Source organism: Chrysemys picta, chromosome 14 (genome assembly GCF_011386835.1).
Source record: "Chrysemys picta bellii isolate R12L10 chromosome 14, ASM1138683v2, whole genome shotgun sequence".
In the NCBI taxonomy this organism is placed as follows: domain Eukaryota; kingdom Metazoa; phylum Chordata; order Testudines; family Emydidae; genus Chrysemys; species Chrysemys picta.
In genome coordinates this window covers 20,871,789-20,889,733 of record NC_088804.1, presented here as the reverse complement: position 1 = coordinate 20,889,733, position 17,945 = coordinate 20,871,789, and the positions used below count along the sequence as shown (strand labels likewise).

Sequence of the window (17,945 nt, the reverse complement as noted above, 5' to 3'; positions counted from 1 at the left end):
CTGGCGCCGCTTGGACAGGGCTGGGACCAGGACCGGGCCGGCGTGCTCGGCCAGAACCAGGGCCGGCGCACTCGGCCGGAACCGGGGCCAGTGCCCTGGGGCCGGAGCCGGGGCCGGCCAAGGCTGGTGGGAGCCGCTCCGCCAGGGCCGGACTGGGCCACACTGCGCCTCCCCGGAGCCCTCCTCCTCGTGTCCCCCACTTCCCCCGCCCACCCCAGCTTACCTGCTGCTGCCGGCCTGCCCCTGCTTGTTTTCAGACTTCCTGCGAACATCTGATTCGCAGGAAGCAGGGGAGGGGGAGGAACAGGGGGGCAGAGCATTCAGGGGAGGGGAGGAGTGGGAAGTGAGATAGGGGAGCGGTGGACAGCTGCGTGGTCCTTTTAGGCGCGGCCGGCCCTGCTTAGACGCCGCTTTTAAAAAATGTGCTGAGGGGAAGCGGCTGCTTCCCCTGCACCCCACTAGCTACGCTACTGGTTATGAGCACAGTATAAATGCCCAGATGGAACCCTGAGAAGGGACCATTATTTGATTTTAGTAACCAGCAGGATGGTTTTGCAGGAAGTGAAAGATGTTAATAATTTGCTAGTTAATATAAGGAAGGGCACAGTCTTGCAGTCGTCACTCAGTAATAATTCCAATTAAAGTTAATGGAAATTTTGCCTGTGTAACAAGTAAGATCAGGCCATAAATGGTGGTTGTTTTTTAAAACACTACTTCTTGCATGTTTCCAAACTGCCTTTAATGAAACCTTTTCTATTGGGCACCCCTTTCCCTAAATCTGTAACTTTATTTGTGTACATTTTTTTCTATTTTTATAAAATCCTTTTAAAGAAAAAAGCTCTTCGAGCTGAAATACACAGGTTTGTATAATGAGGACCCCACAATGTTTAGAAAATAATTTTTTAGGTAAATATTATTATTATACTACCATAAGAAGTTGTTGCTTTCTTCTCGGGAGGGACTAACTCATGCCCACACGTCAGTGCCTCCTGTTTTCACTCAAATATCCCTCGCCTTTTGCTTTTTCCTTTAGGAAAGAGGATCATGCTTCATAGCTACTTATGCTTTTCCCCCCCATATTTTTTTTTCTGTATATTAAACAGGACCCTCTTTTCTGGTCACTGCATATATGTAATAATAGGCAAAGTCATAATGATGAGGGCAAACTGACTAGGATAAAAACATCATCTATCTCACTGAGCCGCTTCTGGACAACTCTTTGGAGGTACAAAAAGAAATCAAAATGCTTGAAAAATGAAAGAACAGCTTATGGATTAAGATATAATGTTTACATAAAATTTCCTTTGGCACAACAGCTATGTATCATCCGGTAAAAGCAGGGCTAATGCTGGTAATACTTCATAAGGTGAAACAAAGGGTCAACAATTTATTTTAGAACTGTTTAGAGAAATCCAGGTTCCACTGAAGTAAATGGGAATTTTGCCATTAATTGCAATGGATCCAAGATTTTACCCACTGGCTTTCCTCTAGTTCAGTGGAAGTGAGGGCAAAACATAGATGCAATGGAAATAGCAAGGCCTGTCAAACCCCTGAGGACCAGGAAAGAAGGCTGGGTCTGGGTTTTTATTTAAGTTAAAGTGGTCAGAATACGAGCGGCCCTGCAAGAGAACTGGGTCAGCATAGAATTGATGTAAACCATGACCTATTGTTTACCTAATCAAATCATCTCTCCCTACAGAATTAAGTTAACATTTCCGCAGGACTCAACTATTATTCTGTTATTACAAACTCGTGGTCACTTGCTCCACTCTGTAATACCAGACTCTCAAAAGAGCTGTGCTCCTTTTAGATGTAGTTTCATATTAACTGGAGAGAGGGACGAGAGCTAGCAGATCATAGCTGCCACCCACCCAGACATAGACCAAGGGATTTTTTCACAGTCTCCATGGCTGTTTTGCAGAAACCTTCCCTATGGTAAGGGACCCACTCCCGAACCAAGGATATCATTGGCCCTTAACAGCTCTGTTCTCTCCTCCTAGTTTTAGGGAGAGTATGTGAAATGGTGATCAGGGAGTATTCCCCCACATGCCAACCTGGGGCAGGCCCAGAAGCAACCAGGCCTCCTTCTAACCATGTCCACGTGAGAGGTGTTAAATCCTGTACCATTTGGCTGATGTAAATGACCAGTGTAAAAACTGGACCCCAGCTCACATATGATGCTGTCTATATGTCTCACAGCCTTTAAATACTGAACTATGTTAAACCAGAGCAACAGAAAGTGAGCATTGGTACATCCCTTGCTTGACACATTCATAGGAGTTTGACAAAGAAAACACTTGTCAAGCCTCCTATTAGTCCCTCTCCCTGCTGTTGCAGAAGTGTTCTAGAACATTCTCTAGTGTTTTGTCCATTCTAATTTTAAATGCCCCAAGACATGGGGCTTCTATGTTTTCCATGGATGGCCTTGCTACAATTTAGTATCCCTCACTGTTAGGCTCAGATTGAGCATGCATTTTCCTTCCCTTAATTGCATTCCGTTACTCCATGTTTCACCACTATTAACTGGACCAGCTAATTCCTCTCTCTCCCCTTGCTGTTTACCCACTACATATTTATAGGTGGTTATGCCTCACCTTAGCTGTCCTTTAGCCAAGCTTTCCATATTAATCTTTTTTGCCTTTCTTCTTAAGTCTAGCTCCCTGATCATTTTTATTGCTCTACTCTCAGCTTCTACCAATTAAGCAATATCTTTCTGGTAATGTGATTCCTAGAAGTGAAAACAATATTCCAGGTGCAGTCACACCAGTGCCAAAAGAGGGATCATTACTGCCCTGCTCTGTGATACCTTTGTGCATAAAGGCCAAAACTGCATTCTCCATATTGCAGCCATTTCAGATTGCAAACTCCTGGCTAATCTTCTATACACTCTCATCGCTTACCCTCATCCATGAGAAGCAGACATTGTGGCAGATGAGGGATAGAGACTGGGGGGGGTGTGTGTGGGGGGGGTGAGAGCTGATCCATTATATGCCTGTTTCAAATGGGATAGTTTTGTCATGCATTTTACTTTATGGACAACCATCTGTCTTGGGGGTTTTAGACTGAGGCCCCGCACCGCAGAATCTGAGCACCTTCCATATAAAATCAATAGCAAAGGTGAAGTCTGTAATGGACTTCCTGGAGTCGCTGGAGTAAAAACTCCATTTGAGACATTATTGTGTGTAAACCAGAATACTAATACAACATTTGCCTGCAAAAACGTCATTGGAAAGGACAATATGACAGTTAGTGCGCTAAGCTGCAAATTCATGCCCGAGGAGCATATTGCTTTGCTCCTTCATATTTCAAAATCACTTTAAAGTCACTGAAATGTGTGAACAAACAGATCACAAGAATGAAAGAAAAGAAAATGTCAATGGATTTTGAGTGGCTCATAATTGAACTGTCTTACCTCCTAGCTAAACCAAAGTCAATAATTTTAATCTGGTTTCCAGTGCGATTTATACACAATATGTTTTCAGGCTAGAAAAAGAAAAAAGTATATTTTTAGTTAAATAAATGAAAGTGAAATTGCACATGAGACACACTAAGAAGAAGAGTAGCCAGAAACATGACCTGAAGTGCAAAGATACAAAACAATTTCAGAGAAAGATTTTTAAAACAATGCTCGTTCACTTCTTTGTTGGTTCACAGCAGTGAACCTATCAGTCACATATGTCAATCTCACCTTTATGTGGTTTACTACAATGGTGGTTGTATTTTTTCCATTCATTTCCTAAGGCTCTGTTCTAGCCTGGCACTATGTGTAGAATTCCATTATACTGATATAAATATATATTTGAGCCCAATTGTGGTGAAGGACAGCATGGTTCATGGGATGGTTATGGGGTGCCTGGAGGGCTTGTATAGGAAAAATTACTCTATAAGTCTAGTTGGGAATGTTACCCACAGATCACTTGTTGAAATGCTCCCTTAATTTTTCCTCTTAAAGGGGAGAGAATCAATGATGTGGCAAAAGAAGCAGGGGAAAATATTCAGAGATTTATTGAGATCAACGTTTCCCCGCAGTCTGTTATTACCATGGGAGGGTGATTTTTGGGCCCCATCATCCTCCTAATTGGCTCAGTAAAATGTGTGGGCTTGGATCTTGCCTGCAGGGATTTCATTCCTTACTGCTGCCATGGGGCGTAACTATTTCCCCAGATTTTGCTATAGCAGAGGTATCACATAACGTAATTGAAAGGGGAGGACTGAATGGACACCTTTGTGTGGAATGGTTTAGCAAGCCAGGTGGCAGACGCTATAACACTGGGCTTATTCAAGCAAGTGCAGTATCTTGAGAGACCGGAATGCAAACAAGGAATGAGCCTATTACAGCTAAGCTTTTCCATCAAAATTAAATGTGTGTCTGCTTTTTGGATGACATTTGCAGTCTCACTTGTCAGGAGGTTAATGGAGAGTTACTGGGAAGCCACCTCGCTGTGCAAGGCTCAGCACCTCACAAGACCAGGTCCTCAATCTAAGTATTATATTTATTATAAATATTATAATTATTTCACATGGATATTGCAGTTGGGGCGTTTGGAAAAATGTCCATTGAAACAGCTTTTGTAAAGAAAATTGGATTTTCAACTAAAGGAAGTTCTAAACGGGAAGTGGCTCCTTTCTGCAAATAATTCCAGCTTTTCATTGAAAAATCAAAAACAATTTAAATGATTTTCAAGTTTGGGGGTTTTCAACAAAAAACAACAATTTTTTCCACAAACCAAAACACCCACAACACACTTTCCAACCAGCTGTAATTACAGTAGCAACTGCACATCAACCACATAGGGCTACCATTGTGCTAGACACTATATAAACATATAGAAAATGATAGTCCCTATGCGCAAAGAACTAGTGGAGAATGGTCATTAGACCATGTTAGTTTATAATGGCTCAGTTCCAGGCTGTCAGTGGGAGACACAGACAAGGACAAACATGAGAAGAAGCAAAAGAGAGGACAGGTCTTATAACACAAATAGAGGGGCTTCTAAACCCTCTATTTTGCAATTCTACACAGCTATGAAAAGCTTCTGATCTGAACGCTGTAAAAGCAGAGGAACCTGCCGTTTATTTAATCATCTTTAAAATAAGCTATCAAATTTAAGAAAAGATTAAACATTAAAGAAAAAATGAATTTTCTAGGGTTAATTCATGGTGGCCACTGAACTAAATTAGTTTATTTCATTACAAGATGACGTAAGGGGAAGAGAAAATACCCTCTATTTGCAGCTCCCATACATACAGACTCTCCATACAGCACAACGTACAGTTTAGCCAAAGACCTGAGATCTGTAACTACTGACCTTCAGGTCTAAATGGAGAATATACTGCTGATGTATGTAGTGGACTCCTTCACATATTTGTTTGGTAAAAAGGATTGCATCCAACTCTGTTAGATGGTAGTTTTCATCTGTGATTCGGTCGAATAATTCACCACCCTCAACACTAAAATATTGACAAAGAGAAATGTGAAAAAATACACATATTCCTCATTAGATTGGGAGTTAGATGCCTAGGCACTTTGGAAAATCCCACTAGACTCCATCTTCATCTTTAGGTGCCTAAGACCCTTTAAAAATCTGAATCTTTGTCTCTGTCCTGCTACTCTTGTTCACAGTCTCTCTGTTCATGCAGTTCTAGCCTCCTCAAAGTATCTCCAAACATTCTGACTGCTGGTGGTACAAAGGCAGTTCCTGACTTTTTGAACAGCGGTTATGAACCTCTCCATCAAAATCTTTCCTTTTTTTCATTTCTAACTTCTCCAAAAAACAAATTGTTTTCTCTCTTCTCTGTCTCTCTTCAGTTCCCTCTCCCTCTGCTATTTTTTAATTTAACTCTCGTACCCTTATATAACTTGTTAGATACAGTTCATATAGAAAATGCAGTTGTGTTGTGTCTATGGGCCAGACCCCCACTAATGAAAAATGAAACATACTGATGTTCTTCTCTTAATAACAGACCTGTATGAAACCCCTCAATACTCTCTGGGATACAGCTGGTATTCTTACCATTTGTTTAAGTTCTGATATTCTCAAATATGTGATTTTCTCTTACAGAGTTTGCTTCTTAAAATGAAAGAAGCCTTCACCCAGGTTGGGAAACACTCATAGTATCCCCCTTCCGCCCTCCCCAATGTATTTTTCTCCATTTCTACTACTGGCTTGAGCAACCATCGAGTTCAAAAGAGCTGACGATTCCTAATATTATTTTAACTTACTATTCCATGATCAAGGTGAGGTTGTTCTTGCATTCAAAAGCGTCATAAAGCTGGATCAGATTCACATGATTTAACTGGTTCATGATGTTTATTTCATTTTTCACTTCCTCCTGAAACATTACAAACAGGAAGATAACGAATAGTGACTAGCAACACGCAGATGCTCCTATTGGAGCATGACCACAAACACTCTTGTGCGCATTCAAATTCACACAAAAATTAGCCATTCCCCAAACATTCATGCCAATTGATCAGGGCCGGCTCCAGCTTTTTTGCCGCTCCAAGCAGCGAAGCGAAAAAAAATAAATAAAGCCAATCGGTGGCACTTCGGCTGCAGCTCAATCGCACCGCTTCATTCTTCTGTGGCAATTTAGCGGCAGGTCTTCGCTCCCTCTCTTCCTCTTTGGCGGCACGTCGGCAGCAGCTCAAAGAGGAAGAGAGGGACTGAAGGACCCGCCGCCGAAGACCCGGACGTGCCGCCCCTTTCCATTGGCTGCCCCAAGCACCTGCTTCCTTCACTGGTGCCTGGAGCCGGCCCTGCAACTGATTCCCTGCACACACCAATGTTAGTGTAAGCTAGTGGTTCTCAAAGTTTTGTACTGGTGACCCCTTTCACACAGCCAGCCTCTGAGTGCAACCCCCCCAATAAAAATTAAAAACACTTTTTAATATATTTAAGACCGTTATAAATGCTGGGGGCAAAGCGGGGATTGGGGTGGAGGCTGACAGCTCGCAACCCCCCACGTAATAACCTCGTGACTCCCTGAGGGGCCACAACCCCCAGTTTGAGAACCCCTGGCGTAAGCAGAGTCTGGATGAGCTCTCCCCCGACATCTAGTGGTGAGCTGTGGAAAAAGACTTCAGAAGCTGATCTCGTTTGCATGGACACACCCACCCTGCCTAGGTGCTCAGCATGATGGGACTGCTTGCCCAAATGATCACTTGTGGCCGGTGTTGGATCCCCAGTCTCCTTGTTATTGGGGCAGGAGTAATAAAGGGTTGCTATCTTTGTTTGTGAACCAAGGGCAACAGAACTGTACCTGCCATACCCCAATGGAGGGGACTCACCCTTAACTGAACAGCACTCGCTAGGCAGGGGACACGGGTTCCAAAGCCCAGTGAGTTGAGAGAGGGTGTGGACAGGTACTTGTACCTGCTGGGGTGAGTCCTGTTTAAGGGTCCTAGACACCATTTGATCCTTCCTCTCTCCATGGTATAATAAAAGACCTAATTTAGACTCAATTGAGAGTCTTGTTACACGCTGCAGAGTTGAAATAATTGATACCTACATCTAAGTATTAGACCTACTTTGGGGAGTGTCTCTTTTGCAAGAGACTGCCCAGTGTGCCCCAGCAGTGAGACTCCCCCACTAACAGCTGAAATCACTGAGGGTTGTGTTAAATGTGGGTGGGGCCCTGAAGACATCTTGGCGAGCGGGCAGCTGGCGGAAAGGCACGACCAGCAGGGAAGCTGGTGGAGAAGTGTGACCAGCAGGTGGAGAGGCATGGCAAGCGGCCAGTAGAAAAACTGGTGAAGAGGGCCAGAGCAGAGCCCCGCAGAGGCATGACAATTGGCTGTTGGGGCGACGAGCAAGTGCCTGAGCAGTGCAGCGTGTAAGGTGCCTCCTTACACACACACACCCCACCTCCCGTCCCATCTTCCACACCGGGTGGGAGGTGAATTCTGCACCGGCCAAGGACAGCAACTGTGAATGGGGTACAGAGAAGGGACAGGCATGTTAAGGGTCTTTTGGGTTGCTGGACCTGAGGGGAAAAGGACACTGCCCAACTTACTTGGGGGGTTTGTGTTTATGAGCCCTAGTTGTGGTGTTTTCCCAAATTAATACAGAGTTAATTCCCTCCTTTTATTAAAAGTTTTTGCTACACTCAGACTCTGTATTGCCTCTTAGAGGGGGTGGTGTGTAATTGTCCCAGGTCACTGGGGTTCAAGCCTGTTTTGTGTTGTATTGCTGAAAAGGAACCCCTAGATATTGAACCCGGCCCTTGTTGCTGCTGGCTTCACCTGGCAGAAGGGTTACATTAGTGAACACCAAAATAACATGGTCAGATCAAACAGTCATATAGGATTCAAGCAAATATTTACTAAGGCTGGTTTTGTCATATTTGATACAATATTGAGTGGGAAAATACTTTAATGAGGAAAGCGATGCACAGGTGCTTGTAATAAGCCAGATTTATAATGTCTGTCCATGGAGGTTCACAAAACCATACTTACCCTTTCCTTTGCTCCTTTCACTTTTATTATTTTGGCTGCCAGGTTAAGACCAGTTGACACCTCTGTGCACTTGTGAACTTGACCAAAACGCCCCCTATTGATACAGAGAAATACACAGTAAAATGACTTTAAAGTAACTTGCTGCAGAAGCCTTTCAAACAACTATTCTTATCATTGATTAAAAATAGCCTGGTACAAAGTGAACAGAATCAGGTGGTCAGTAGCATGAATCTCCTCTTTCTCTCAGCTTATGAAGGATTAGTTTTATCTTTCCAGCCAGTTGTTCAATTCTTACATTAAAATATTATGCTCCATTTGTATTACAACGTTACACAATGACACGGTAACCTGCTGATATTCTTTTTTGGTTCTGTAATTTTACACTCCTGCTGTCCTTCGGTGATGCATAGTGGGGAATATTAACAAGGATATTTCTGGTCTGATTGTGTAACTTTTTAAATTACATTAAAGCCAATAACTACAGGGCACACATTTATTGTGTGATGTAAATGGTCTCCTACCTCACCCACGCATATGATTTTTAAGCACCATCTTTTCTGCCATTGCATCACCATCATGCTTGGACCTGTTAGGGCATATTTGCACTTAACTCCACCAGGAAATCATACGGTCCCAAATAACAACTAAGTGCAGAAAACTGAAAGGACTGAAGGGAAGTGCTTACCTTGTGAGTGAAACCTAGGTGCCATGTCAAAATAATGTCAGTTTGAAAACTCAGCCATTAACACCCTTTAACATGCTGTTTGGCTCTGAAAAATTATTCTAGAAACAGCATTCAGCGGCTCAGTGACTTCAATGTCAAATCTAATCGTTGTACCAACCAAGAAATGATTCTCCTAACCTCCAGCTGTGCAAAAACAGAGTGGAATCTGAAAGTCAAGTCATCTGCCTGGCTCACACATCACCAGCAATAAAGACTTTGCAATTAGAACATGGCTGACAATTCTACTGAGGATGCACAAGCCAGAAAAGAATCCATCTCATTTGCTCAGAGCTGCAGTGTTCTGCAGGGCTAACAGGAACAGAGAGAAGCAAACACTTATTTAATCAATACTGTGAGCAGCTATCCAAATCCACCAAGTAAGAAGGTGCAGTGACTTTATTACAGTCACTTTTCTCACCATAACTGCACTTTACAAAATAAATGAAAAATGAACTCTTGTTGGTAGCTGTTAAAGTTCATAATGCCACAGGAAGGTTTTTATTCAGTGATTTTTAAAACAGTATTTTGAATACTAGCCAGCCAGTGAATCTCAAACTTCCCATGGAAGTTTTCTCCATTGGTCAAACTGCAAGACTGGACAGGATTATGAAGTCATCTGGCAAGTCTCCAAGGGTTGACGACACACATTAGAACCAATGACATGGCATCAAGTAGAACTACACAGATTATAGAAAACTTCAGGGATCATGAAAGGGAGCTGAAGAAGAGAAGAGTCCAAGTGATTTTCTCTGAAAACCTTCTGGTTCCCTGAGCGAGAGAAGCCAGAAATACTGGAGATGAACTGTTTGTGTGACTGGTCTGAAGCTGACAGTTTTGATTTTGTTGGACATTGGGCCACTTTCTAGAGGGAGGGGGAGTGGTATGTATGGAATGTCTTGCATCTCCCAGAGAGAGGGCTAATCTTCGTGGATGGAGACTAGCTTGAGCAGCAAGAAAGGTGTTAAATGAACAGCGCAATGGGAGGGTGCTATGGCAGCAAATATATTAATGCCCTGTGATATACAGGAGGTCAAAGTAGATAATCTCATAGTCCCTTCTGGCCTTAAACTTTATAAATCTATGCATTTACATGGTCATTTAAGAGCTGCAGACCTATATGTGTCACCAAGAGCATCCAATGAAAACTATGTATTTGTCGTTACTCTGTGGGCAATGGGGAATTGTAATCATCCTACTAGCTCTTTTTCTGTGTATTTCAGCAACTGCAGCGATGTTGCTAACTGCACAGCATTACAGAGCCACAGACTTACCCTCCTAATACTTCATGCCGGCACACTGAGTAGCACGTTGTTATCTCTGTTGGTTTGATGCTCACTACTTGATGTTCAAATGGAGCAGGAGGCGGAGGGCTGTCATCTACACAGGAGACAGTTCATTCGTTGATTTGGTTTTCCACAAATCATTGCACGTTACTTTCATCATCCCCCACAGTATTTTCACTTCCTAGGTTCAGCTGTAGCAAGATGTCAACCAAGGGCAACCTGATAGGTTAGCTAACTACAAACAAGCCCGTACCACCTTGGTAGTGGGTGTACGCCTTTTGGCACCTCACTCACTCTACACCTCAACAAAGGTAACATTCATCATACTCCCACCATCTCAAATATACCTGTCCCTCAGAGAGTCCCCCCAAAGCCAATCTGACCACTGAGAATGGCTTCATCACCACAGTACCACATTGCTTTCTGGAGCAGATCCAAACACAAATATGGTTCCCCCCCATCATAACGTTGTTCAGCACAGCTGTGGGTGAGCAGCCTGTATGGGGGAATATCAGAGCGCAACATGAGCACTCAGGATATCTTAGATCCAGCCAGGCAATTGTTAACAATTTGCTTTTAGCAATATTCAAAACAAAAACCCTGGAATTTAATAAGGCTCCCATCTTTCTTCCACCTTTTCACTTTACTAGGTTCCCCCATCCAGCAAAGCACTTAAGCATATGAGTCGCCCCACTGTCTCCATTGGGTGGTAGGAGTAAAATGTCATGAGTGAGGCACCTACTTACAGGGCCAGCTCCAGGCACCAGCTTAACAAGCAGCTGCTTGGGGCCGCCAAGGGAAAGGGGCGGCACCTGCGGCAATTCGGGGGCGGCAGGTCTGTCACTCTCTCTAGGAGCGAAGGACCTGCCACTGAACTGCCGCCGCCGATCGCGGCTTTTTTTTTTTTTTTTTTTTTTTTGCTTGGGGCGGCAGAAATGCTGGAGCTGGCCCTGCCTACTTAACACCTAATGACTCACAACCACTTACTCATTCAGTGTCAGGAGAATGCCTCTCCCAGTAGCAGCGATCACTGCCATTATCAATAGACTAAATCAGTTCCCCGGGGAGATGTCCCAATAAAGTAGCTGATCCAATTTAGCATGACCCAAATAAAGGCCAAATCCCAAAGTCAATCTATGTATAGAACTCCCTTTGACATCACTGGGAGTTCTTTGTGCAAAGTCAGGGAGAGACTGGGCCAAAGATGTCTCTGACTAATTTAATACATGCTCATTGTAAAACGGCTGCACAGTGTATATTACACCTTAAAATTCCATTTGCACATACATATTTGCACCTATCAGCCACTACCGTAGAACCTAGATCTTGATCAGCACACCTTTTGGGGCATGCTCCATCCACTGCCAGCAAAGAGTACTCCTGTTATTGCAGCAACCAGAGTGTGATCACTAACATGTGCTGCCCAGAAAAAGACTTATGGCCAGGGGACAAAATGAGACCTTTCCTACAATATTTTACACTCTTTTCATCTGCTAATATTAATGCGTGGTTTGCACACCGCTTATCTTACATGATAATAAAGGCTTTTATTCAAAGAAATAAAGCTTTAAAAGTATCTCTACTTTTTCAAATACATAACATTTCATCTCATTTTATTTTAAAAGGATTATTATTCCAAAACAGCCTTTAAATTGAATCCAAAATCCAAAAGAACTTTTATTCTGAGACTGCAACTGAACAGGAACATTAAGTCCCATGAATGTGAATACAGTTGTTGTCTGATGCAGCCAAGGGTATGCTTGGTGCCTGAATAAATGCTCTCAAACTATGATAATAGCACTAATGAGCATGGTTTCAGCTATTATAGTGGATAACATATGCAGGTACCCTAGAATTCTCAGAGTAAAAGTCTCCAGGTATGATTGTGAGCTACTTACCAATGATTACTTCATCCTGCTTGCCAAATGCTTTGCTGGCTTCTACTGATGTAGTATTTTCTGGGGCCTCTCCTGTACATTGATTTGCATTGTCTTCTTTTTGTCCTGCGTATGTGCTTTCTAATTCCACACATTCTAATTCTAATTCAGATCTAGCATCCTTTGTGGATTCTTTCACTGTCTTTGTTGTTTCTTTATGGCTTTTTATTTTGGCCCCAAGATCTTTTTTAGTATTGTTTTCAGTTGTGCTTTGAGAGGATATGGACTTGCATTTTAGCTCTGATTTCTCTAGGGGCTTTTTATCAGTTGAGATTTTGTTCAATAGCATCTGTGGCTTCCCTAATTTGGGTTCCTGTTCATTGTGTTTATTAGCAAGCTTCACCCCTTTTACTTCTTGAACTGGGTCAGTTCTGGTGTTTGGAGGGCATGGATTGTGTTTAAATTTGTCAATCAGATGTTTAACTCCTTCAACTTCCAATGGTGAGGAGAGAGGGGATTTTACTTTGGAACTTGTACCTCCGTGATCACCAAGGCTTCCTTCTTTGGCCACTGGAATCTTTTCTTGGGTGTCAGTCATCTGCACATTGATGGAAATCCTGCAGAGCAAACATTTTCCTTTTTATGCAGGTATATAGCCTCGGTAGATTAGCAGAAAATATTTTTTTACACTTTGTTTAAATCCCAGTTATGCAATAATATCCCCACTAAAAATATCAGATACTGAAATTGCTAAGGATAAGGAAATGCAATTCTTCAGCAATACTTCCAGGATAAATTTACAACATTTTGAAGAGACTCAGTCCCCACAAAATCTTATTTTAATAGTTATTTTAACATGCTAGCTTGTATAGATGTCTGCCCTCTGCTGGACATAAAATATATCAGACCTAAGGCTCAGATTTTGTCCTGGATATTTTTTGTAAAAATCATGGACAGGTCATGGGCAAAAAACAAAAATTAACGGAAGCCCATGACCTGCCCATGATTTTTACTAAAAATAGCCCTGACAAAATGAGGTGGGTGGAGGGCCCTGAACCCACAGCAGCTGGAAGCTCTGGGATCCCCCTGCTGCCCGGCGGCTAGGAGCTGCTGAGAGAAAATGTCACAGAGCTCTCTGGAAGTCACGGATTCCGTGACTTCCTTGACAAATGTGACATAATCGTAGCCTTAATCATACCTACTCCAGCATTTACCAGTGCCTCTGTGATGGGGAGCCTTTGTACTTAGTGCTAAAAATGGTGGTCTGGATTATTAGAACTACCTGCTAGCTCTTAAAAACCTGGGTGGGTGGGTGCTAGTCTCCTGGCAATAGCTGAGAGCTGAGGTGTGAGAGTCTGCGTTCCTGGGGTGGTATAGAATATTACTCTTTCCACAGTCTGCTGTTGAAAATGTTAGGTCGTACACCTCAGATCTTTTGGCTCCTTTGTTTTGTTAATATTATTTCCTTTAGCATTCCTGCCACTAGGAACTTTTAAACATTTTCATTAAGCTTATGTTGACTGGAGATAATGGGATTATAAAAAACCTGCTATAGTCTGAAGTTCTGTCAGAGATATTCATAGAATTAATAAACTTAGAAACAGCAGCAGGATCGGGCTCTGCAAGGGAGACTGTGGAATCCCCATAACTGGAGGATTATAAGAATAGGTTGGACAAACACCTGCCAGTGATGGGCTAGGTATACTTGGTCCTTCATCAGCACAGAGGGATGGTTTAGATGACCTCTCATGGTCCCTTCCAGCCCTACATTTCTGAGTACTGCAGCTGGCTTCAGTGGAGCGACTGGGCATCAGTAAGGACCGTAAAGTTGAGCCCTAGGGACTATAAAACTGCAGGCAGAGAACATCTCTGGTGCCTAGAAAAGGAAACACCTATCTAGTTTCCTCAAAAGTATTGTACCTTCTGTAACAAAGATCTTGAAAAGAAACCTTTTCTATCTTTTGCATAACAAGTCTGTAGTTTTGTTCTCATTTTTACCATCTCACTGTCATTATAAGCAGGATCCCTTTATAATGTTGTGATAAATGAAAGGGGGAGGGGGTAGCTCCATTTTATGGACACCCAGCCAGCATGTTAGCTATAAATCCCTGTTGGTAGTTGTTCTCTACTTGCTTTATCTGTAAAGGGTTAAAAAGTTCCTGCATAGGTAAAAGGAAGGGAGTGAGCACCTGATCAAAAGGGCCAGTGGGAAGGTTAGAACTTTTTAAAATTGGGGGAAAAACTTCCCCTTTGTCTGTCTGTGTTGTTCTCCCAGAGAGCAGAGACATGGCTGGAACTATGCTGTAAAAAGCTTTGGGCCAGGTATGAAAAATCACCAGATCATTCCTAGAAACTAATTTGAAACCCCAGATATGTAAGTAGGTCAGGAAATGACTAGGAAGACGCGATTAGGTTTCTCTCTTATTTTTTTATGTCTTACTCATAGACTTTAAGGTCAGAAGGGACCATTATGATCATCTAGTCTGACCTCCTGCACAACACAGGCCACAGAATCTCACCCACCCACTCCTGTGACAAACCCCTAACCTATGCCTGAGTTATTGAAGTCCTCAAATCGTGGTTTAAAGACCTCAAGGTGCAGAGAATCCTCCAGCAAGTGTTTTGAACCCCTGGACTTGATATGAAAATCAAGCAGGGATACCAGGAGTGTAAAATCACACTGCAATCTGCAGGGCTTTCCCCAGGAGGCTACCAGGTGTTTTGAAATTCATTTCTGAGTTAATTTGTCGTGAGAAATCAATCTTACTATATGAACCGTCAGACTAGCTGGCTGAGCAAAGTGGTTGGAGCTGATCTTTAGAGGTTCTACCATCCCTAGGCAGAGTAGTCACACTACATTTTAATGTACAGTGTCTGTTTCTACCTTTCAGAATGCAACTAAAATATTGTATAAGCAAAAGGTAAGAGGAAAAATCATTGATTGATTATCCTATGAGAAGAACTCAATGCAGGTAGAGTTTGTGTCTTATACATACATCAGCTCTCCTCTGGACACTTCCTCCTGGAGAATTATTCCTGTATCTGCCTGCAGTTTTGTTGTTGTTGTTGTTGACTCTTCTGTGCTAATCCCAGGTTCTTTTGTTTTGCTTGTAACCTTTAAGATGGACCTCAAGAGAGCTATCTTGATGCTTAATCCTTGTAATTGTTTTTTTTTTTTAATCTAGCAAAAAGCCTAAGTTCCAAATGTATTTTCTTTCTTTTTGTTTTTAATAAAATTTACACTTTTTTAAGAACAGGATTGGATTTTTGGGTCCTAAGAGGTTTGTGTATATGTTGTTTAATTAGCTGGTGGAAACTGCTGATTTCCTTTGTTTTCTTTCTCAGCTCTTCCTCGGAGGTGAAGGGGGGCTGAAAGGGCTTGAGGGTACCCCACAGGAAGGAATTCTCAAGTGCGCCTTCCTGGGTTCTCAAAGGGGTTTTTGCACTTGGGTGGTGGCAGCATCTACCCATCCAAGGTCAGAGAAAAACTGTAACCTTGGGGAGTTTAATACAAGCCTGGAGTGGCCAGTATTAATTTTTAGAATCCCTGCGGGCCCCCACCTTCTGCACTCGAAGTGCCAGAGTGGGATATCAGCCTTGACAAATGTATTAAGAATCTGTAGCTAAGAAGCTCAGAAGTCAGCTGATGCCAGCTTAGAGCAAACACTGCTATGACTATCTAGACAAGTCTAAACTTGGCAGGGAAACCTGGGCATTTCTCTAACAATTCCAGGCATTGGAACGCTGTTCTTTTTATGTTTCTGTACAGGCCTATTGACTTCAATGAGAGCTGCACCCATGTAACCAAGTGCAGAATTTTGCCCACTCATTCAGACTTCACATACAAAAAGTATCTATATAGGCACTCTGACTACGAACTCCTCCATAAATAAAGTGTAGGAAGATTCATGTTCTTTTCACATTGTTATTTAAAAATAAAAATGCAGAGTAAATTTTAAGTCTGATTAAAATGAAATTTTGTGTGAAGTTGATCTAGACATCAAATACACACACTTCCTTTGCACTTTGCAGCCCTTGTGTTCAGGGGGTTTCCCGCGCTCCAATCATGTGAATTTAGTGCTTGGGAAATGTGCTGGAATTACATCACTGGAATCTTCTTTTACTTAGCCATACAATGGGTTATGGCAATGCAAGCTTCCCCCATTCTGCCGTGCCACATCCTTACACTGGACCTCTTCTAGAGGTAAAGGGAAATATAGTCTCCAAGCCCTGCCACAGCTCAGCCTTTCTTCTAAGAGTGGGGTGCAATTACTGCCATTTGCAATGATGGTTTTTCTCATGTGGATCTGTGTGTACTGAGAAGTAGAACAAGACCACTTCCATTCAGTTTATTAGTTTGGTTCTTCAGTCTCCGGTCTTGTCTACACTTACCGGGGGTTCGATGCGCAGCGATCGATGCATTGGCGGTCAATTTAGTGGGTATAGTGAAAACCCGCTAAATCGATCGCAGATTGCTCTCCCATCAACTCCTGTACTCCACCTGAATGAAAAGGCAAGAGGAGTTGACGAGAGAGCGTTTCCAGTCAACATTGCGTAGTGTGGACCCCGCAGTAAGTAGATCTTAGTACGTCAACTTCAGCCACGTGATTCACATAGCTGAAGTTGCGTAACTTAGATCGATCTCCCCCTGTAGTGTAGACAAGGCCTTAATATGCTTGTATTACATTCATCTGGGAATACTCCAGCACCTGAAAATATCTGTAAATTGCACAAATAACTAAAGACTACCTAGAGAATAAAGTGCCTGTCTTGTATTTAAGCACCAGAATGCATTCAAATTCTTTAAGTTAAAAGAAACATTTTCAAATGCGCACGTACAAAAAAACAGTCACTTTTTGGTCTGTGTTCAAATGCTGACCTGTATACCTGCACATTGGGATAATTGTGTATACACAAAAATGCACAGGAGACTAAACTGAACATGCATGCTCATGCACAGACATGTTTTAAAAATGGAACCTCCATTTTCATTTTTTTTCTCATAATGCAATTGCAGGTTAAATCACAGAACTTTTCTAAAGTCCTAACCACAAAAAAAAGGACAAAAAAGGGTATCTGATACCAAATATGTCATATGTTAAAGAGAAAAAAAAAAGTAAAGTTAGAAAAAGAAATGTTTGCTCACATCTTTGTATGGCCAATGCTTAAAATGGGCTGGGTCATGTGGTCACAGACCTAACCAAAAATACGGAATGCTCTGAGGGGGGCAAAGGATGATTATACATGGAATTGAACAACCTGCCCAAGCCCTGAAATTTTATATCACACTAAAAAAATTCGGTCCTCAATCAATGGCAGACTCCTCTTGCAGCCCCGTATGTGATATTTATAGAAACCTCCATGTTAGAAAGGAGTCAGCCATTTACAAGGTTCAATGAAATGAGACAAGTAGAGCAAACCCATTTCAAATCTCCCTGACTCAGAACAGATGTGCAATATTAGTAATTAGCGCTTACCTAACACTTTCTATCTACAAACTTTGTATAAATTTATAAGCCACCAAACTGGCTCTAATTCTTCTTCAGATTGAATGTTTACATGGTTCCCTGTGCTCCTTTTCTAACAAGGCATTTTTTCCTTAT

General features: G+C 42.4%; 1 protein-coding gene across 9 annotated transcripts in view; it reads right to left on the bottom strand.

Moving 5' to 3' along the window:
• Positions 1 to 17,945, bottom strand: part of MYLK3 (myosin light chain kinase 3) — a 104,502-nt gene that overhangs the window by 10,074 nt on the left and 76,483 nt on the right. For 7 of the 9 annotated variants that reach the window (XM_008166981.4, XM_042852228.2, XM_065567605.1 and 4 more), the window contains 6 exons: positions 12,364 to 12,959; positions 10,454 to 10,559; positions 8,459 to 8,552; positions 6,224 to 6,333; positions 5,310 to 5,451; positions 3,413 to 3,483 (listed from right to left, as the gene is read on the bottom strand). In XM_008166981.4, the coding sequence (XP_008165203.2) occupies positions 3,413 to 3,483; positions 5,310 to 5,451; positions 6,224 to 6,333; positions 8,459 to 8,552; positions 10,454 to 10,559; positions 12,364 to 12,959 (1,119 nt within the window). The remainder of the gene's footprint in view (positions 1 to 3,412; positions 3,484 to 5,309; positions 5,452 to 6,223; positions 6,334 to 8,458; positions 8,553 to 10,453; positions 10,560 to 12,363; positions 12,960 to 17,945) is intronic. The other 2 variants (XR_006174940.2, XM_042852227.2) reach the window with 1 other exon arrangement.